Below are 23,792 nucleotides of genomic sequence, written 5' to 3' on the forward strand. Positions count from 1 at the left end.
ACTCCATTTTTCATGGAGCTGAAATCTTTCTCTATTTGTTTTCCTTCAATGACATGCCCCACTCTTCTCCATCTGCTTACTCAATGCTAACCTAAAGTTCTCTCATTTAAAATATTTCTTCAGACTCAAGTAAAATAGGTAAGAATTCTCATTTGTGGGTCCCAAAACATTGATATCATTATGTATGGAGCAATTTCATCTTGCTAAATGAAACAGAAAAACAAACTGATTAAACATGAAGCTAACAATTTAGAGGAGTGGATGAAACATGTGTGGATTGAATTAGTGAATCAATTATGGAATCATGAAGGAATTGCTTTATTAAAATATGTTGTTGAGATTACTTTATAATGGATACACTTCATAATGGATTCAAGCAATAAACTTTGGTGCCTATGAACAACTTCATTCCTCAGCACAGGAAATGCAGTGAAGGAAGCAAATGATAAGAGTTAATCTAGACTCAAAATTTGGCAAGACATTATTGCATGTCTGCTCCTAGGACAATGGAAAAAAACTTGAATGGAAAAAAGAGTGAAGAGGTTTAGCAAGCTGAACAGATTTAAAATAGGGAATAGTTGAGAATTAGTTGTCCTACAGGATTGGGGTAACTGAGGGATGGATGCATTTGAGATCATGGCAATGAAAAAAAGAGTTTCTTGGAATTTTGAAGGGTAAGATAAAAAATGGTGGTAAAATGAAGGAAATTTGGAGTTCCTGCTAATGGAAATAAAACTCTAGTACAGGATGCCAAAATGAAAGTTATAACTACCTTTATAGCTAAGTTGGAATGAAAAAAATTAGTCATAGGGATTGTGGAATCTGAAGAACTGCATATGGAGATTCTTTGCAGAATATCAACATGTATATTAAATGCTTCTAGCCTAAAATCAAGTGTAAGAGAAAAAAGATAGTGACTCTGAGACAGGACTCATTGAGAAAAGAAGGATTTTGTTGTGGGGATTAGCAAATTATTTATTAGATATCAGGTATCAATAAATGAACCTCATAGGAGAAGCTACTGCATGATGGTGTGAGAGTGCAAGTGGCAATGGAAAATGAGACGTATTCTTAGAACTGTAGTGATGTGAGCTCCAGCTGACTGAAGAAAGTCAATTGTTAAATTTTCCTTATGATGTTACTCCTCAAAAATCACAAATCAAATCTTGATTGGTTGTTTTGTTAATTGTCTATACTTATAGAAGTGATAAAAGAAGCATTACTAACATGGAATTAACATTAAGGTATATTCTAGGTAAATTGTTTTGGAGAGCTGCTTCATAAGAATGAGTGAGATAGATGTTTTAATGGAAGTGAAACCAATATTGGAAAATTTGGCTGAGAATAAGAAAGGTAAAAAGTTCAAGAGAAAACAAGTTGTAATATCACTACTTGGTCTGAGGAAAAAATAAAGGAACTTGAGGTAGCAAAATATTTGAAACAGTTCTTTTTGTGGTGATAAAGAATTAGAATCTAGAAGGCTGTCCATCAATTGGAGAATGGTTAAATAAACATGGTATATGACTGAGATAGAGTGCCATTGTTCAGTAAGAAATGATGAAGAGGAAGGTGCTACCCCCATCCTAGCCCAATTCTCTTTCTCTGTGACTCTTCAGCTTTCTCTTATTCTTCCCTCTATTTTCTTCCTAATCTCTTCTCCTCACCCCTTCCCTCCTTCTCCTTCCCTCTCTCCTGTCTCCTCTGCTATCCTTAACTTTCCCTACACCTCTTCTCCTTTCTCCTTTCTGTGGCCTAGATGATGATGTGCTGGAATCGGTCCAGGCAGACATCAAAAGGCGGTGGGTGCCAGGATATATTCTCCAAAATGACCATACATCTGGCAGGTGAGCTGACAGCCACCAGTGAAGGTTATAAACTTATGAAAAATATGAAGAAATGGGTTGAAATATCTAGAAATGAAAAACATTGTTGTAAACAGCTAATGAGCAATAGCCTACAAGTTGCATGCATATTCCAAGATACTAGAAGCAAAAGACAAGTTAGAGCGATGCGAAAGAATTCTTTAGCACATATACGTTACTATGAAAACATGTTTTCTAAGAGCTGAAGTGCACTATGATGGAACTTAAAAAATTTCAGTGCTTCAGTGCCATAAAAGGAAGTCATGGGACTGATCCAAGGAGAATCCGGCCCAACCTTGATCCTATTCCTAAAACTACAGCACCCCCTTCGCCCTCTTTTGTCCCCTGGAACAAGGCTCCGAAATCAGCAGCAATCCAACCAGGAGTAGACCCAGAGGTTAGGCTCTGGGCTCCTTGCCTTCTCCCTCCTCCCTCCAGATTGATCATTGGTGGATGGGAAACAAACTTTGTCTATTAAATACAAGAATTCTTGATTTAAATTTCTTATTTATTATATTTTTAAAATTCCATTTAATCCTGTGATTACCAGACTTTTTAAAAGAAATAAAGATGGATTTTTTAAAAAGTCTTTTAGTCTATATTTTTAAGATCATAATTTTCATTCTTTATATGGTTTTTCTTCTATTTTTTTACATTGATCTATATTGTAGGAAATGAAACAAGCATTTCTATAACATATACAGTTTATTCAAAAAATTGGTTGGAAATGAAATTGAATACTTACTAAATATAATTTGCTTTTCCTTTCAAATACACAACAAATACACATTATTATGTATTTTCCCCTTTTTTCTACCCTCTCCTCCAAGAGATGTCTATCATTACAAGAAAGTATGTGTGCTTATATATGTGTGTGTTTGTGTGTGCATATGTGCCTCTGGTTTGTGTGCCTGAGTGTGAGTGGTTGTGGGTGGGGTGTATAAATTATTCTATGTATACTTCTATTTATCAATTCTTTCTCTGGATTCAGATAGCATCTTTTTATATGCCAATTAGAGTTCATTTGGAAATTTATGATAGATAAAATAACTTTATCTAAGTCATATCTAAAATAACATTGCTGCTAATGTATCTAATTTTTTTAAGCACAAAGCAGAGACATTTTGATAATCTTTAGGCATAATTCCTCATTGGTCACCATAATGGTTGAATCAATTGACAATTCCATAGAAAGTAAATTAGTTTTTGAATTTTTCCATCTCTTCTCTGATTTGTCACTTTATGCTTCTATCATATTAGCAGTCTGATATGTGTAAAATGATATTGTAAGGTATATTAATCTTCATTTCTCTAACCAATAATGAGAGCATTTACATATGATTATAAATTCTTTTGATTTCTTCATTGAAAAACTGTATGTTCATATCTTTGACCATTTATCAACTGGTGAATGATTTGTTTTCTTAAGATTTGATGAATTTCTGATTATAATGTGTGAATTTCTCTCAGTCTTAATTATTATTCACTATTTTCCTTCTTAGCAGCTCTTCTTGCCCTGTCCATGTTAGCATAATGTTTCCTCATAAACCCTCTCATTTATTTTGCCAAATATTCTAACATTCTATCCTCTGTGTTCTCCCCCACCCTCCTAATGTTATTCTATACAACCATCTAAAAGTCCTTTCCCCGGCCCAAATTTTCTTAATCAGTATATTTTCAGTAGACATCTATTTTCTTCAGATATACATAGTTTCTTCTTTAAACTAGATGAGTGAAAAGTTTCAACATTACAAGTTCTTCACCCCTTCAACTCCAATAGATATTTATTTCACATCCAATTTTGAATAGATAATTAAACTTTTGCATTCTATTACCCAAGGTTTTCGTTTTTGTTTTTGTTTTTGTTTTTGTTTTTAGGTTTCCAAGGCAAATGGGGTTAACTGGCTTGCCCAAGGCCACACAGTTAGATAATTATTAAGTGTCTGAGGGCAGATTTGAACTCAGGTATTCCTGACTCCAGGGCTAGTGCTCTATCCACTGTGCAACCTAGCCACCCCCCAGTTTTGTTTTTTTATCGTCATCCGAAACCAACCACTCAGTCACAAACTTTCTTTCCGTCTACTAGTAATAACATTTCAAACATTATTAAAATGCTGAACTCCAAATTCTCTCACTCTCTCTATCCCTCCACTGTTCCCTCCTTGAAAGGGCAAGCACTTTGATATTAATTATATATGTGCAGTAATGCAAAATTTGTTTCCATGTTTACTATGTCACTAAAGAAAACAAACACAAACCCACAAAATAAGAGCAGTAAAGTTAGTTTATAAGATAGGGTTGGATCTGAAGTTGGACAGTCGCAGGTCTATTTCTACAAATATTGACATTTTTCATTAAACGACTTGGATCAATAATTTGGTGAGAATAGCAGTCATTCACATTTGTTCATCTTACAATATAAGTATTATTATATAAATTGTTCTCATGTTTATTATGGTGACTGAATTTTTTCAGCAGTTCATATAAGTCTTCCCAGGTTTTACTGAGACCAGCCTCTAATGGGTTATAGCACTTAAAATTTGAGTTAATCATCTCAAAAGTTATTTGGAAGGGAATTTGGGAAAGTTCAGTTGAGTCTCGCCATTTACAATTTCATCTACCTCTACCTCCGTTAGGTGGAAAGGAAAGATAAAATTAAGTAAAGTAAGACTTTTCTTCTCAAGAAGCTTGAAATTGAATATAGTAACTTAAGAACAACTACTGTATGCAAAAAATGTCCTATTAATATAAAGACAAAAGCACAACAGAATTTTCTATCAAGGATTATTGTATAAATAATATAAATAATGCCCTGAGGTGGTTGCATTTTTAAAATTCTCTTGGACTAGAAGCAATTAAAATATTTTGTACAATTGCAGCTTCAAACATTATCAGTTGAAATACATAGGATCATTTCAAAAGTCATTATTTTTATCAACCAACCTGGCAGTATGCAGGTGGGAAAGGAATAGGGAAATCCACTAGTAGAGGTAAGAAAATAATAATGCTATAAATAATAGAAAATAAATATATAAAACAGCAGAAAAACCATAAATTGTAAACAATTAGGTGTGATGAAACCTAATTTCAACTTGATGGATGAACAAAGATTTTGTAAAAAATCATAGCCTCATAAAGAAATGAAGGGACAATCATTGTCATAGAGATAATATGCTTATTTTTAGAATAGCTAAAAAATAGGATCAAGGAGTTTAAGTCCTTAACAAAGGACCTGGAAAAAGCATGCACTTACACACATGTGCACATATATAGATATTGCATGCCTAATATATATATATATATATATATATATATATATATATATATATTTGGAAAAATGAATACATCTTCAACATGCAAGGAATAAAAAAGAACAATTCCTCAAAAAGTTAAATGGAAGTAAAAGAAAATGAAAAGTCAAGATTCCTACTGCATAACCATCCTGATGCCTACTGTTGCTTAAGATTCTCTCATGGGGCTGAGGGTATCAAATATTGTTCCACTGATTTTTCTGATGACAAAGTGGCCCAAAGTAAAATGACCTCAACCTCTAGAAGGATGGATTCGTATTATGCTAAACTACATAATGAATTTATTCCATCCCAGGTAGCTTTCATCTAATGGAACATTTTCCTAGGTGGCTTTGGTTTGGGTATCTCTTTTATGCTATCTCATTTATTCATCATTTTGCATATTTGACAGCCCAAATTTATAATCTCCATGTTTGGGGGTTTTATGTTTTCAAGGCTAGGGAAGAAACCATCCTCCTGATCATCTTGCCCATGGCACCTGTAATCTTCTGATTCCTCAGGCTATAGATGATGGGGTTCATCAGTGGAGGCAATGTTGTATAAGACAATGCAATCAAAAGATTTTGGATAGGGAACGTGTCTGATGTGTCCATGAGGGCTGCAAGCATTATTGAAATGATAAACAACAGGAGGATAATCAGCTGAGGGGAACAGGTGGAAATGGCCTTGTAGCGCCCTTCCACAGAAGGAATCTTGAGTACAGAGGAGAAGATTCGAGCATATGAAGCAATTAAAAAAGCAAAGCAGAATAAGAAAACACTTAAACTTATTGCAACTAATATAGACTCAGTATGAAACACATCAGAAGGTAAGACTTTAAATAGATGACTGACATCACAGAAAAACTGGTGAATCACATTGGATCCTCTGAAGGGTTGGCGGAACATGTTACCTATGTGAATAGCTGAATAAATAAACCCACTGAGCCAGGAACCAGATGCCGCCCAGAGACAACGTGCAGGATTCATGACGATGCCATAATGTAGGGGGTGGCAGATGGCCACAAAGCGGTCATAGGACATGGCCACAAGTAAAGCCAACTCTGTGGTTACAAAAAAGGTAAAGAAAAAGATTTGTATAGCACAGCCAAAGATCGACAGAGAATGAATCCCAGAGAAAGAATTCACAATGAATTTAGGAAGAATGACTGAGATCATACAGATATCCACGAGGGATAAATTGCTCAGGAAAAAATACATAGGCGAGTGAAGGTGTGAGTCAGTAATAATTGCAGCAATGGTGAGAAGATTTCCCATCACGGCAGCTAGGTAGATCAGCAGGAATAGCACAGCATGTAAGACTTGCAGCTCCCTCACGCTGGAGAATTCCATAAGGAGGAACTCTGTGATGATGGAGAAATTGTTCATTCCTGTTGGTTCATCAAATAACACTATAAGTAACAAAAAAAAAGTTTTCAAAAGACAAATGAAGTGAAATATTCATAACAAAAGAAATTGAGAATTGTTTTATCCAAAGAGACCTGAACAAAAGGAACATCACACTGTATTTTAAAGCCCAAAAGATCTTGTAGAGGGAACAAGGAGGCTAAGATGGCTACAATAATTTTAGATCATAGTTTCATATCTTAGCTCCCCAGAATGACCAGAGGAAGTTATACATGAAGATTAGTCAAATGAAAGGCAGCACTTCAGAGGTAATAAAGAGGACTGGCAAACCAAGGGAAGAAATGGATTTCATACATCTTTCTGCCTGCGTACTGACACAAGCACACACACAGACACACATAAATCTGTATTCATCGAAATACTTACTTATACGTTTATGAATATGTGTATTGCTATAGTTACTCCTACATTTCTCATTTATCTAAGCATCTATTTTCCTATCTAATCTATAGAAACAGATCAAGAGAGAATGAAAGTTGAGGATGAGGGAAAGATTTTTATGTTTATTTTATATTAAAAAAGTTGTGTTCAGAAAAATGACTGGAAACATTCAAACATTCTATAAGTTAAGTTGATTTTATTGCTAGTATGAATGCACAGGAGGGTAAAGCAAGGTCAGGTGTAATTCAGTTTTGTGGGCAAAGTACCAAAGATCTTTAGTACTTCAATCAGAATTTGACATCAATTATCTTAACTCTAAAAAGAATTTCCTTCTTATAATAAACAGAAATGCAAATAGATTTTTTCAATTGTTGTTGTCATTTTTCAATCTTGTTAATTCTCCATATCCCCATGTTTGGCATATTGGAATCATTTGCCATTTCTCCAACCCATTTTACAGATAAGGAACTTAGGCAAACAGATTTAATTGACTTGACCAGGATGACAGAGACAATAAATGTCTGAGACCAGAATTGAACTCATGAACTGACTTCTGGACAGTCATTTTATAGTGCTACCTAGTTGCTCCAAACAAAAAAATCCAACCAAAATCAGAGGCCCCTTTTTGATCCAAAATTTGAACGACTATGAGAAGTCTATATGTTTCCCTTCAGACTGAAGAATTTCCACCTGAAGAAATATTCTTTTATCCTTACTCACTAAGCATCTTACCATAACTAAGGTGGAAAGGGTTTCTCCTTGTTCTAATGAGAATGTCTGTCCTCTAGTTCCGCAAGACTGGACTAAGGTTGACACATGTGCTTCATTTGAATCAGTAATCAAAAGATGGAACTTGGAATTCCAGCGCTATGATTTTTAGAGATAATTTTACCACTTCCATGGCATTTCATCCATAGTGTCACTCCTTTATCTCTCGTGGGGTTTTGTTTTGTTTGTTTGTTTTTTTTGCTTCCTCTGGTTTATCAGGGCCAGAATTTGTAAATTATTATCTTGGCTGAGATAGTATGCAACTTCCCCAACTACAACCAACATTTATGATTCCTATAATTTCTGCATTCTAGTTCTTATGGTGTGAAAGAAATTCATTCTCCAAACCAGCTTCTAGGAAGATAAACCACTCGAAGAGTTAATTGATTTTATAAAGAAGTTAGGAATGGCAATGTGATTTTATTTCCATAGGGATCTCCTGGAGAGAAAACTGTCAAAATGCAGATAAATAAGAGAGAGATAGAGATAGAAGTAGAGATGCCAATTGTAATAGCGAGATGTACAAGTAAAAATAGATAATGGATCATTTCATGAAATTATGGCTGCATAGACAGCAATAAATATATTAATGGAGTGATATATAGGTATATTTTATTTGTGAATGCATCTACATTAAAATGTACATGCTTATATATATAAACATATTAAGTGAGTGTATATATTTGTATAATCAAATAATGATTATACACATAAATGCTTGTATATATATGTATATATATATATATGTAGAGAAAGATAGAAAGGTGATAGGTAGATAGATAGATGGATAGATAGAAACATAGCTAAATGATAGATAGATGATAGATAGATGGGTAATAGATAGCTAGCTACCTAGATAGATAGACAGATAGATAGATAGATAGATAGATAGATAGATAGATAGATAGATAGATAGATGATAGATAGATAGATTAGATACATGGATAGTTATATGACAGATGAATAGATGTGTCATCATCCTCCTTAATCACAAATACTCTTCTATATTTCAGCTTCTTTTGAAACTTTTTCCCCATCTTGAACTACCAAGTGGACATTAGCATTCATTCTCCAACCTCCCAAATATTCCATAATTTCATCTCACAGTTCAAGGCCTTTAACAGCATTGTCCAAACCTGGTATCCTTGAATTCATTGACCTAGAAGAATCTCAACTCCTGCCCTATATAGATTTACCTTTATGCATACACATTATATGAATTCACATCACACACACAGAAACACACAGAGACATACATGAAATGCCTATTTTCAAAACACTCTTTAGATTCACTTGAGATTAAGTCTATTAAATGATTTCTGATGAGCATCAAAATGACAAAAATTATACTATATACATGTTAGAGGCATGTGAGGGGGGAATGAGCTAGAATGAGATGTACCCATGCTCAAATCACAGTTAAGTCAATAAACAATATTAAGTATTTGCTATATCCCAGAATCTGTATGAGCATTGAGAGTACTAAAAGAAGCAAAATATTATTCCTGACATTAGTGAGCTCAGTGTCAATGGAGTGGAGAAAGCAAATAAGGATGTACAAATTATATAGACATAGACATGAAGATAGAGATAGAGATGGAGATAGAGATAGAGATAGAGATAGAGATAGAGATGGAGATAAAAAGATATATAGATATATAGATATATAGGAAGAACTGGAGATGATCTAAAGAGGAACCTGAAAGATTTCCCAGCTCATAAGGGCCAGGAGCAGAATTTGGACTATGACCTTACTTTATTCCAACCCACCATTTTATCCACAGTATGATGCCAAACTAACTTTCACAAAACAGAATTACTTATATTGATGACATCTGCATCCTTTTGAGTTCACATATTAAGCCCCTAAGCAAACTGACCAGTAATAAAGAAAAATAATCATAATCTTAATCAAAATACCTGAAATAGTTGTTCAGATGTATATACATTTCAGCTTTGTTGTTACTGTCATCAGGTTCTTTAGCTTCTTACAATTCTATATCTAATCTGGAGAGTATTTCTTCACCAATTACTTCCACTCTTGCTGGCAAACTCAAAAATATGGCCAAGCAGTGAAATCTAAATATCAGAATACAAAGACCTTCTGGTGTTTTTGGTTATTCTTATGCTAAAGAATTAGTGAAATATATTGCCCATTGTCATTTGGAGAAGGTTCTATGAAATCTCCAGAGTATACAAGGCAAACAGCATCATCATCACCATTGTTCCTATAATCTCTTTGTCCATCACTTGAGAATTATTAATTAGGCAGAGTCCACAGTATAAACAATGTGGTAAAAAACTTTCTCCCTTTAGTCTCATTAAAACATCAGCCACAAAATTATGGCTAATTGCATTCTCTCAATTCATGAGGGTCAAAGTCAAAAGTCAATAAGCATTTATTGAATGCCTACTATACATCAGACAATGAGTTAAGTGTAAAGGAAATGGAGAGAGGAAGATGAAGGGTTAAAACACCCAGTACAAGGGTATGAAGAAGAAGAACAAACTCAATTTAAATAGTAGGAACTGAGGGGAAGAATGTTTTTGCTCTCCCCTTAAATAGGGAGGAGTAGTGAAAAGGTGTGTTAGACACCCACAAAGTTCCTGGACTTGACCATTAGCAAACCAAACTTTGTATTTTCAAAAAAGAGTAGGAAGAGAGCTGACTCCGCAATGAATTTGTCAGCATGGCTGAGATGTTGCAGATATTCAGTAGAGGGAAGTTATTCATAAAAATATAAAAAATAAAGTAAAGGCGTGGGAAAGTGATCATTGTAGCAGTAGTGAGAAGATTCCCCAATAAGATTAGAAAGCAAATTATCAGGTAGGAAATAGTATGTAAGACATACATCTCCCATATATCCTGGGACCTGGAATAAACAATTAAGACAAGTTTGAACTCTTCTTTCTCCTATATAGAGCACACAATCTAATCATTAATATAGTCATTTAAAAAAAATATGACTTACATGATAAATTACATGGCAAATATTATGAAAAATTATTTTAGATAGGTGCATTTGGGGTCACTAATCTAATTTTTTTCCAAACTTAATTAAATTTATTTTATTAAAACTATGGGGAAGTGCTTTAAGAATTATTAAAGACAAACTAAAATGTGCATATCTATTTTAAAAAAAATTCCTGAGATGACCAATTGTGTATTTCTAACACAGTTCCAATTACATACAATTACATTACTACAATTACAATGGAATTAGTATAACCTGCACTTTAGATTAATTTAAACTTAACCAAAATCTTGCTTTTGAAAATCACTTATTTTTGAAAAATATCAAATTCCTAAGCTTTTAATAATAGCATCAAAATAAACACAAGAAATTTAGGTATAAGATGGTTAGCTCAATGATAAATACAAATCACTATTCAAAATGGCAAGAAGTCACAGTTATTTTGTCTAAACAGTGTTGCTACATTTGTTTGATGGTATAATAAATTCTAGTCTTGAAAAATAGTATAATGGAGGCTCAGTTATTTCTAATCCCAAAGTTCTGCTGGCTTCATGTCAGTTTGAACCCAATTTATCCACATTTTGATTTTAAAATAAAGAGGCAAGATCTTATAAAATATTGAGCATTTTTAAAAGTAAAAATGCATGAATAATTAATTTATAAAGGTTATATTTATTTTAAGTTTTACAATTTATCCCAGAATCCTACTTCCCTTCCCCCACCCCCCATAAAATGCAATTTGCTAGTATTTACGTTGTTTCCATGGTATACATTGATCCAAGTTGAATGTGATGAGAGAGAAATCATATCCTTAAGGAAGAAACATAAAGTATAAGAGATAGCAAGATCAGACAATAAGATATCAGTTTTTTTTCCTAAATTAAAGTTAACAGCCCTTTGTTCAAACTCCACAGCTCTTTCTCTGGATACAGATGGTATTCTCCATTGCAGAGAGCCCTAAATTGTCCAGTAGTTGCCCTGATGGAATGAGCTAGTCCATCAAGGTTGATAATCACCCTCATGTTGCTGTGCATGAACAATTATTAAAAATTACCTCTGTAAAAGGAAAGGAATACAGTCCTTTCATTCACTCAGGATTTGGCCAATAAATAGCGACCTAAGTTTATATATAGCTAAGTCAGTAAAGCCAATATTGCCGCTATTGACTAATGACGCATAAATGATTTGTAAGCAGACACAAAAGTCCTTTCCAGTTAGCCATTTTCTAGATGCTTTAACTCTGGTTCCAAGTCCATAAACATAGATAACCTTAACCACAATGAATTTTTTATTTTAATACAGCAATTGTTTTGCTCTATGCTTGGCCACATGTTTTGCTGTATGTTTGCTGTATGGTTGACCACACTCTAAAAAAGTGTTTTCAGAAATGAAGAGTATATTTTCTCTAGAGTTTGTGTCATATGGAGGGCAAATGTATATAACTTTCTATTGTCTGTGTTAATTCATTCTTCTCCCAGGTGAGTTTTGGGTCACTGTAGTCAAGGAAGAGGCTTGGGCACAACTGGCTAGAAATTCAGTGAGCTGAATTTGTTTTGCACCGTTTGTCTCGCTGTTGAACATGCTTCGAATTCAAAGCCAGTCAATCCCTGAACCAGAAATTTGCAGTTGAAAAATTATTCAACTTTTTTTGGTATTCCTATGTGATAAAACTGTTCATTTATCTTTATAGTTTAAATTCTAGCCCTATAATTCAGGAATAGTAAACTATGCTTGGACAAGCTAAAGTTAGCTTTTATAATCACATTTTTTTTAGGTTTTTGCAAGGCAAATGGGGTTAAGTGGCTTGCCCAAGGCCACACAGCTAGGTAATTATTAAGTGTCTGAGACCGGATTTGAACACAGGTACTCCTGACTCCAGGGCCTGTGCGTTATCCACTGTGCCACCTAGCCGCCCCTATAATCACATTTTCAACATATTCATGTACAGAATATCGGTCTAATAAATATATATGTATATATATATATATATATATATATATATATATATTATCACTTTTTAAAGAATAGCCTGCAGAAAATATAAAATACTATAGGTTTAATGAAGTATGGACATTAAAACTTGTCTGAATAAAGATGTAATACTAATGTAATAGAAAATTTTGCTTATTGTGAAACATTAGCAAATATGGGAATATACAAAATACTTTGGAGGACATGTGGTTATGGTATACAGATCAGTTGTTCTCAAACAGGATCTTGTAATTTTCAGGAGTTATGAGGGGGTTTCAGGACATATTTCTCTTCTTCTGAGGAGTGCTGCAGAGGCCTTTAATGCTGCTATATTAGCAGATAGAAACTTTCCCTTTGGTCCCTAAAGCTCCCCCACCCCCTTTTCTTCCCAAATAATGATGTCCAGCCATTTAGTACCTTTTAAAAGACTATTGCTCTATATGGGAAAAAAGTTCAAGAACTACTAGAAAAACTCCAAAAAATCTTCTTGATATGCTGCAAACTTCTCTAAAATGTGAAATCAAGATGTTTAAATTCTATTGTTTTGCATTTAATTTTACACCTTGGAAACCATTAAGATCAGTAACATCAATTAGTTTTAATAAAATTTAGAAAAGTATGAAATTTGCTATTACCTATTTTCCATAACTACATACACAGTCCATATGACTGGTAAACAGGTGAGTAAAGAAGTCATATGAATTACATTAACAGGAATAGAACCTTTTTTACATTGTCCAAAATAAATTAACTATATTTGAGATTCCACAACAAACTGAATGTTAGTCCTAAACTGATAACACTTACACATTCAAAAACAGTATTTCCATAACTAAACTTCAGTACATAAGCTCCATGAGGGCAGGGATGGTTTCTTCTCTAAATTCTTAATTTGTCTCAGTATTTAGTATAGTGCTTTGCAGTCAGTGCTTTTGTTTTCCTCATGGAATTCAGGGAAGCCTGGAAGGATTTGCATGAACCTATGCTAAGCGAGATGAGCGGAAACAGAAGAACACTGTACACCCTAACAGCAACATAGGCATGATGATCAAGTTTAATGGACTTGCTCATTCCACCAGACAACAATCAGGGATAATTTTGGGGTATCTGCAATGGACAATATCATCTGTATCCAGAGAAAGAATTGTGGAGTTTGAACCAAGATCAAAGACTATTAACTTAATGTTTTAAAAAAACTGTTATTATGTAATTTTACTATCTTATACTTTATTTTTCTTCCTTAATGATATGATTTCTCTCTCATTACATTCAACTTAAATCAATGTATAGCATGGAAACAATGTAAAGACCAACAGACTGCCTTCTGTGGGGGTGGGGGGAGGGAAGTGAGATTAGCCGGGAAATGATAAAATTCAAAATGAATAAATAAATTAAATAAAAAAATTTTAAAAATTGTCTTTCCTCCAGTTAGACAAAACCAGGGTTAAGATTAGCATGTGCCTTCCACCTGATTCAGTAACCAGAAGATGGAAGTAGGAAGAGAGAGATATGATTTATAGAGAGAACTTTATTACTTTGTAAGCATTTCAACATTATTGTCACAATTTTATCTCTCATTTCTCACTTACTCTGCATATCAGATAGGATTTGTAAAATTAGCACTTTGAATAATATAATCTGCACATCCCTTACCGGACCTAAGAGTTTTGATTACTAGAATTTTTGCATGCTATTACTCATTGTGTTCAAGAAATTTATTTCCCTGGAGGAGCTACTATGAAAATGAACCACCTGAAGAGCTAATTTTCTTTGAAAAGAAACTAGGAATGGTACTAAGATTTCATATCATCAAAAGTATCCTGAAAAGCAAATGGTCTACCAATACAGATGGACAAGAAAGAGATAGAGACAGAAGTAGAGATGGGGCTGGAGGTAGAGATAGTTATAAAAGAGAAGAAATAGATGATGTAAAAATGAATATGGATGCTACAGACAGTAATCAATATATTGATGGAGTGATGTATGTATATGATGTATCTTTATATCCATGTGGGTTTAAAAAGAATTTATATAAATTGTGTGTATATACTTGTATATAAAAATGTTTATGTACTCATATTTTTAAATATGTATATACAAATAAGAAAGAGGTGATGGGTGGATAGATAGATTTATAGATAGAAAGATTTATGGCAATCACCACTCCATTTAACTACAAATATTCATCTATATGGATAGAGCACCAGCCCAGGAATCAAGAATACATGAACTTAAACTGACCATAGATACTTAATAATTGACAAGATGTGTGACCTTTGGCATGTCACTTATCCCCATTACATAAATAATAATTTAAAAAATAAGATTAGTTTATTCTCCCACCTTCCAAATATTCTATCATTTATTCTCACAACTCAACCATTTTGAAAAGGTGGCTCAAACTGAATTCACCGAATATATTTACCTAGCATGATTTCACTTCCTGCCCTTTATCTGTACTCACACATCTAGAGTTTTATTAAATAGTGTCCGAGGTCACATTTGAACTCAGGTCCTCCTTGACTCCAGGGCTGTTGCTCTATCTATCGTGCCACTTAGTTTCCCCCTTTCCTTACCAATTAATTCCATATTCACTGACAAAATTATGGCAAAACAGTGAAATCAAAACCTCTGAACCTGCAGGTATTATGGAGATCTGGGGTAGTTTTTATTTTATAGAACCTGGAGAAATATATGGCTCAGAGTCATTTGGAGAAGGCCATGAAATCTCCAGAGTATTCAAGGGAAACATCCTCATTTCCTTTGTTCCTGTGTATTTACTGAACTTTGAGAATGATTAGTTAAGAGTCCATTTTATAAAGAGGATAAGTGAAAAACTTTCTCCCTTTCGTCTCATTAAAACATCAGCCAAAAAAGTATAGCCTATTGAGAGTCTCTTAGTCCATGTGTCTTTTAGGCAATATTCGTAAACCTAATTGAATGACCACATTATGAGTGGAATATTATCAATAAAACTTTTTAAGTATTAATATTCTCAGTGAAATCCTCTCAGGGTTATGAAATATTAAGAAAAGAACAAACTATTATTCTTATCTATTTCTAGAAAAAAGCCCCTTGAATTCCAAACAGGGGTTTCACTCTCCTAACTTTTGATAAGACTCCTTTCACTGCTAGAAGGAGAGTAGAATTTTCCCCAGAAAGAACCCATGCATTCCAAAGAAGCTCATAAGACACCTATTGTTTGATGCTAAGTACTAAATGGGAGTATGGTAGACTGTTCCTAGATCTTGTGTTCTAAGACAAGCTACATTATTTCAATATGGTAGTTGAAATCCTGAAGGTTATTCTTACCATCTGGATGGTGAGCTACTATTTAATGAAAACTTTTCATTCTTTTTTTTATTGCTGGGGTAGATTTTCACTAGTAGAATGTAACTCTGAAGATAAACCAATGAATGGAAAGGGAAAATAGGGAGAAGGGGATCCTGTTAGCCCATAAAATCTTGCTTGACTGTGATTTTCAGGGAAGCTTCTTGATCTTTGCTACCTTTGGGAGACTTGGAGTGTACCTTTTTCTTAAAAGCCAAATTAACCTTTTTTTTTTCTTTTTGCTCAGAAGAATCTCTATTTTTAAGTGGGTTTTATCCCACGCAATTATGACAGGCAATATGGTAAGTATAAAGGAAATGTAGGGAGGAAGATGAATGGGAAACAACAGCCAGCACAAGGGCTTGAGGAAGAACAAACTGTGTAGTTGTAAGAAATGAGGGGAAGAATGTGTTGGGCCCTCCTATCAAAAGACAAGTGGTTATAAGAGTATCAGAAGTCTATAAAGCGGTTCTGACCATCAGCAAAGCAAATTTTGTAGCTTCAAAGAAGAGAACAAAAAATTCTTAATTATGCAGCCAAGGAAGGAGATGGGTTGAATCCTAGTCATGGACTTTGCAATGTTGTTTTAGGTGGAACCAAGATTTTACAGATAATCAGCAATAAAAAGTTGCCCAGAGAAAGATACAAGGAAGAGGAAAAGTGTGGGAGTTGATAATTGCAGCAATAGTGAAAAAATCCCTCATCAAGGCTACCAAGTAAATCAACAGGAACAATAGAGGGAGTAAAACCTGCATCACTCATGTGTTACGTGACCTGGAATAAGATAAGATTAAACTCTCCTTTCTCCCTGCATAAAGCACGCCATCTAATCCTTCACTGTATAATATCCTCATACATAATTTACTTACGTGACAAATATCATGAGAAATTATTTTGAATGGGGCATTGGGGATTGGTAATCTAAGCTCTTCTATCATCTCAGGGAAAAGGTCATGGAGAGGGAAAAAATAGTATTTAATGTGGGACCCCAGCAATGCTGACTTCTCTACCATTTCAATTCCTGTACTCCATTATTTCCTTACCAGATTCATTATCCCTTTGTAGATTCCTACTCTTCCAATTTCTTTCATGATTTCACTTGCTCTATTTGAATGACATTTCCTTGTGAGTTTTGGATTTGTCATGTTTGTATCTGTAGTTCATTTTTATTTTCCCAAATAAAAATTTTTATTCTTTCTTATCCAATTACATGCAACAATACTTTATAATATTTCTTTTAATTATGAGTTCCAAATTTCCTCGCTCTCTATGTATCTCCTGCCCATTGTTTGAAGAAGTAAACAATTTGATAAAAAATATGCACATGCACTCAAGTGCCAAAATAAAGCAGATAAAATAAAAAACAAAAAATTAAATAAAAATAAGAGAAACAAAGGCAAGTTTTAAAAGTAGGGCTCGAGTTACACTTGGACTGCATCAATTCTTTCTCTGCAGGTAGATAGCAATTTTCAGTATAAGTCTTGGATGATTGAATTGCTGAGAAGAGCTATTATTCCCCAATCAGCACCTACCAATATTGCTGTGTTCCCTGAATTCTTCTGGTTCTGCTCACTTCATTTGACAAGTTTATATCGTCCAGATTTTTCTTCTATCTATCACTCTCTCTCAAGCTCAGGCCAAGTTTATGTCCCTTGTTTACAGGACACTAACTATCCATCTCATCTTCTGTATCCTATTCCTTTTACCTTCAATCTTTGCCAACTTCAGGGTCTTTTCTATTGAGTTCTATCTTCTTGTTATTTAGTGTCAGCTTCAGCACTTGACCTTTCTTTGAAAAGTCTGAATCAATTTCTTTGAGTATTGACTGATTGGACCTCCTTATTACATTTTCATGAAATGCAGTTTCAGAAGAAAATAACGGTTCCTGCCAACTTTCAAATTAATTTGGTTCTAAATATTTTGAGTGGGCTATAAGATAGGGGAAATACTGAATAGCAAAATTTATATTTTACAATTAATATATTTCCCTGTACTGATCATGTACCTTACATTAACACTGAACACCCCTCCTCATTCCCATTGCTCAAGCAATTAGATGAAGTCCATGGATTTTTAGAAAAGTCACTTGCCCCTTCCTGGCAAGGACTCTTGGTAAATCCCTGACCCCAGGAATAAAATAAGCCTCTATCCCTGATTTAGCCTGAATGATTATACCTTTAATCAAACTCCCCTCATCTAATCATGCCACTAATTACCTCATCTCTGCTTTCTCAGTTGCTTTCCCTCAACATTTGTCTAAATTACCTCATCTTCCTGTCCCCTTAAAAGCTCAATCACTCTCAATTGAGATTACTTGTCTTCCTCTGGGAGATCAACCTACTCTGGGGGGAGTGGGATCCCTCAAAAAAAACTTCTCCTGGCCCCAGACCATTTTTACTACTTATCCTCCTAGCTCCTGTGAACCATAGAAATACTTAAATAAACCTTTTTTGTCCCTAAAAAGAGAAAGAAAGAAATGTGCAGGAATTATTTTTTTCCTTGTTTCTATTCTAAATCTAATTAATTTTATGTAACCAAATCTGTCTGATTTATCTTCTGAGGTCTTTTTAAAAAAACAATTTAGATATTAATTTCTGAAATTTTGACTCTAATGAAAGCCAAACTCAGGCTTTTCAACTAATAGACTTCACATCTTTCCATTAAAATTAATATATATATATATTTCATTTGCCTTTCTCCAATATTTGATATATTTTTTAATTTTCTGGAATCTTTCAAAGATAATAATATTACACATCAAGGGCTACAAAGGATCTTAGAGAACTATCAAATTCAACTCCTTTATTTTACAGATGAAATAAGACAGGGAAGTTAAGTAACTTAACTCAGATCACACAGCTAGAAATAAACTGAGGAACGAATTGGAATGAACCTCAAGTCATCCTGAGGCTAAGTCTCATGTTCTGTTCACTATATCATCTACCTGTCTCTAAATCTAGAGATAACATAAAAACAATATTATTTGACATTTCATGATATGTCAGAGTTTATCTTGGCTAATATACTAGAATTCATTAAGGGCACCCAGGTACTCTTACTATCCTCTCTTTTATCTTATTTTACCTTTTTTTATTTCTTTCAATTACTAAAATAGTCTTGATGTAAGAGTGAACATAAATCTCCTCTCCCACAAAAATAAAAAAACACATGAGAAATAAAGTGTAAGAAAGAGGGGAAAAATGTTCTTGACTCTGTGTTTCCATACCACAAGTTCTTTCTCTGGGGTGGATCTCAGTCTTTATCATAAGTCATCAGAGAAGTTACTTCCATATTTTTCCACAGTTGATGTTGCTGCTTGTAATTCCCTCCATCCATTTTTCCCCACTATCAATTATTATATTTTCCTCTCTTTTCCCTCTGTCCCTCTTCAAAAGTGTGCTGTGGAGCAGCCAGGTAGCACAGTGGACAGAGTACTGACCCAGGGCCCAAGAGGCCCCAAGTCTCCATCCCACCCCAGACACCCAGCAACCACCCAGTTCCATGGTTCAAGTTAGGCCACCCAATCCCACCATTTTACAAAAAGTAAAAAATAAAATGTGTCATATCTGACTATTCTCTCTTATGACCTACCCTCTCCTCTTTCCCCTACATCCTCCCTCCCTTTCCCCATCCAATTTCTCTCCTTTTTCTTCTAGATTTCTATGCCTTATTTCATTATATATGTTGTTTCTTCTCTGACTCATTTCCAATGAGAATGAAGGCTCCCTCATCCCACCCCTTGCCTTTCCCCCTTCCAAGACATTGAAAAAAGCTATATCTTGACTTTTTTACATGAAATATCTTAGTCTATTCTACCTCTCCTTTCCTTTATCCCAACACATTTCCTTTTCACCTATTGACTCCATTTTTACATTACATTATATTTTATTTATATTATATTATGTTACATTATATTTTACATTATATTATACCTTCATATTCAGTTCCCTCCTCTGCCTTGTCTATATATGCTCCTTCTAGCTTGTTTAATAATTGTAAACATTCATATGAGTATTTTCAGTATATCTTTCCATGCAGAAATACAGTCCTTTTCACTTATTGACTCCACTTTTACATTATATTATACCTTCATATTCAGTTCCCTCCTGTTCCTTGTTTATATATGTTCCCTCTAGATGCTCTAATAAATGTGGAAGTTCATATGAGTATTATCAATATCATCTTTCCATGCAGAAATAGACTCAGTTCATCATCATTAAATCCCTCATAATTTGTACTTCTCATCCACCCTCTCTTTGCTTCCTCTAAATTCTGTACTTGAAAACCAAATTTTCTATTCAACTCTGACCATATCAATAGGATCATTTGAAATTTCCCTGTTTAATTGAAAGTCCATCTTTGTCCCTGGAAGAGGATGTTCAGTTTTGTTGGGCAGTTGATTTTCAGTCACAATCCAAGCTCTTTTGCCTTCTGCAATATCATATTCCAAGCCCTATGAGCCCTTATTGTGGATGCTGTTAAGTCCTGTGTTATCCTGACTGCAGCTCAATTATATTTGAACTGTTTCCTTCTGTCAGCTTGTAATATCTTCTCTTTTACTTGTGAGTTCTTGGAACTTGGCCACAATATTTCTGAGGGTTGTTTCTTTTTTGCATCTCTTTCAGTAGGATATTAGTGGATTCTTTCAATTTCTATTTTTCCCCTCTTCCTCTATGATATCAGGACAACTTTCCTGTAGAAATTCTTTAAAAATTAAGTCAAAGGTTTTTCCCCTGATCATAAATTTCAGGTAGACCAATAATTTTTAAATTGCCTCTTCTTTATCTGTTTTCCAGAGCTATTGTTATTTCAATAACATGTTTCACATTTTCTTCTAGTTTTTCACTCTTTTGTTATTGCTTTATTGTCTCTTGATTCCTCACAAAGTCATCAGTTTCCTATAGCTTCATTCTACATTTGAAGGATTTGTTTTCTTCAGAGAGCTTCCTCATCTTCTTTTCCATCTGGCCAATTCTGCTATTTAAGACATTTTTCTCCTCATTAACTTTTTGAACTGTTTTTATTCCCATTTGGCCTAAACTTGCTTGTAGTATGTTACTTTCTTCAGCTTTTTTGGATCTCCTTAACTAGGCTGCTGACTTGGTTTTCATGTTTTTCAAGCATCTCCCTCATTTCTCTTCCCAATTTTTCCTCTACCTCCCTTACTTGATTTTCAAACTTTTGGGGGGCTCTAAAACAGTCTGAGCCCAATGTCTATATTTCTTAGGGGATTTACATATAGAAGCTGGAATTTTCTCATCTTCTGTGTATGTATATTGATTCTCAATGGGACCAAAGAAATTGTCTATGGTCAGGTTCATTTTTTCTGTGTACTCATTTCCCCAATCTGTACCTGATTTGGAGGTGGTTCCAGAGCTGCTTATTATTATTGGGACACCTCTGCAAGGACCTCAATACCTTCAAGGTCTTATGAGAGACTCTAACTGCTCTCCTGCATGTGCTCTGATCTGTGGATATCCACAAGACCACCCTCTGTTCTGGAGCTGGGAGGAGGTCTCAGGTCTGTGGAAATGAGGTCCCACACTGTGTCCAGGGACTAACTGAATATGGACATAGCACAAGAGTCCTGTCTCAGGGCCAGAAGAGAGACCTCAATAGTCTACCCTATCCCCTTACCTTCTGTGAACTGTGCATACTGAAAGAATCTGCCCAGCAGCTCTGCAGGCCTGCTCCTATTCCCTGGAATCTGAGCTACTCTGATGGTCCCTGTTGTGCTGATGGACATGCTGGCTCCCACTCACTTTGTCAGAAGTTTCCCCACTAATCTTCCAAGTTGTGCTTGGTGCTTCCTGGGTTGGTAGGTCAAGAAACTGCTTCTACTGCTAGGAGCTGGTATTCCCAGGGACCCTGGTGACCAGCCGGCCAGCATGCTATTCCTGGAAGACTAGAATTCCTTCACTCTGGAGTGCTATTCCTGGCTGTGCTGTTACCTTCTCTACCCCATGAAACAGATCCTTCTGAAAATATTCCAGATTCCCTCAGGCATGAACATTTCATCCATTGATCTTTATGTGGGTTCTGTCTCTTGAAAATTTAGTTAGAGCCATAATTTTAAGGTTTTTGGAATATTTCAGAGAGAGCTTCTAGCAATGGCTGTTCTTATGCTGCCATCTTGGCTCTGCCCCATCTTCTGAGGTCTTTATGCCTTTTCTATGTAGGAATTCTCCCTCCCCCCACCCAAGCCATAATGTGAATTGAGTTCTCCTTCCCTTCTCAATTTTGTTGTTGTCATTATGATCAATATTTTACTGATAATTAGAATTTTGAGTATACTGTGCTGCATGGTTCTTTCATCACAATACATCACAACACATATCTTGAGATCATGAAAGATTTTATTATAAGACTGCAAAGAATTGCATACCCCATCAATGCATCAATGGACAAGCACTAAGAATGAGACTTTTTAATATATAATATGCCCAACATTATACTTGGCAATAATGAGAAGAACACATAATTGAATAAAATCCCTATCCCCCCCTAAAAAATTATGTTTTATCATGGAAATCATATGTTTTCATCTCAGCAATTTAAGTTGTATAAAATGAATGTGAAATAAATGTGAGATAATTGGTTCAAAGCCTTCATTATCAGGTAAGGGAATCAAGAAAGTCTTCTTGGTGGATGAGATATTTAAAGGAAACTAGAATTCTGAGGTATAAGTGAGGAATTGGTACTTCCCATGTGATGATAATGATGATATTTGTCCTTTGTTCTCAAAGAAGAAAATGACTTTGAGAAGGTGATGCCATGAAATGGGTTTCAGTGAAGGGGTGGGGTGGGATGAGCTATCACCAGCCCTACTTTCTCCTCCACAGTCATCTGGGTCTATTGACTATATTTGAATCAGGTGAACTGTAGATAGCAATAGATAGGAGAAAATCAGGTTTAAGTGATTTGCCCAAGATCATACAGCTAGGAAATGTCAAGAATCTGAGACCAGATTTGAAGTCAGGTCCTTCCAGCTCCAGAGCCAGTGCTATCCATTGAACCACCTAGTTACCCTAATGATAATACATATAACATGATCCCCATGGTATTTGTGTAAAGACAATGCTATGTAGATTGAAGCAGCCTCTTAGAGAACAGTTTGATAGAAGAAAGGTCATTAGAAAGACCAAAGTTCAAATTCTGCCTTGGACATTTTACTTATATAAGGGAATAGACAAATCAATTGAGCACTTTTTCTTCCTGTGTACATAAAGAGTTTATGCTAAGATGGGAAAGGTAATGTCCCATATTAGAACTAGAGAGTAGGCCAATTTGGGTGGATCAAAAAATAATTGGAGAAGAGTAATGTATGATTAAGTTGGAATAGTACTATATATTCAGATGATGAAGGGACTTAAATGACAGAAGTCTTGATAATTCATTCTAAAGACAACCACGTGAACTTATTGACAACAGGTCAGAGATATGGTCAGCTCTGTGCTTGTGAAATTAATGCAATTAATGTAAATTAAAATATTAAGATAGCATGTATCAAATACTTACAAAGTTAGTTTCTGATCCGAAGGAGCATATCTTCTATGGGAAGGGAGGAAATAAGAACTTATCTTGCTCCTTCTGTGGATCATCTATTGTGGGAACAAAACTTTTCAAATGATCCTCAAACCCACTCCACTGACATAAGAGCAGTTATATTCATTTTGTGTTTGAGGAAACTGAGGCAGACAGAAGTTAAAAGACTTGCTCAAAATCTCATAGCAAGTAAGTGTAGAGAACAGATATGAATTCAGATCTTCCTAACTCCAGGTTCAGTTC

The 23,792-nt window shown here is 34.7% G+C and overlaps 1 protein-coding gene across 1 annotated transcript; it reads right to left on the reverse strand.

The window, feature by feature from the left end:
- Nucleotides 1–5,595: 5,595 nt before the first annotated feature.
- LOC141519465 (olfactory receptor 14I1-like) lies at nt 5,596–21,750 on the reverse strand. The gene is made up of 2 exons (XM_074231701.1): nt 21,642–21,750; nt 5,596–6,563 (listed from the first exon to the last, which is right to left on the reverse strand). Exons 1-2 carry the CDS (start codon nt 21,748–21,750, stop codon nt 5,596–5,598), a joined length of 1,077 nt encoding a protein of 358 aa, XP_074087802.1.
- Between the last annotated feature and the right edge of the window lie 2,042 nt (nt 21,751–23,792).

This window comes from Macrotis lagotis, chromosome 3 (genome assembly GCF_037893015.1).
Source record: "Macrotis lagotis isolate mMagLag1 chromosome 3, bilby.v1.9.chrom.fasta, whole genome shotgun sequence".
Taxonomy (NCBI): domain Eukaryota; kingdom Metazoa; phylum Chordata; class Mammalia; order Peramelemorphia; family Peramelidae; genus Macrotis; species Macrotis lagotis.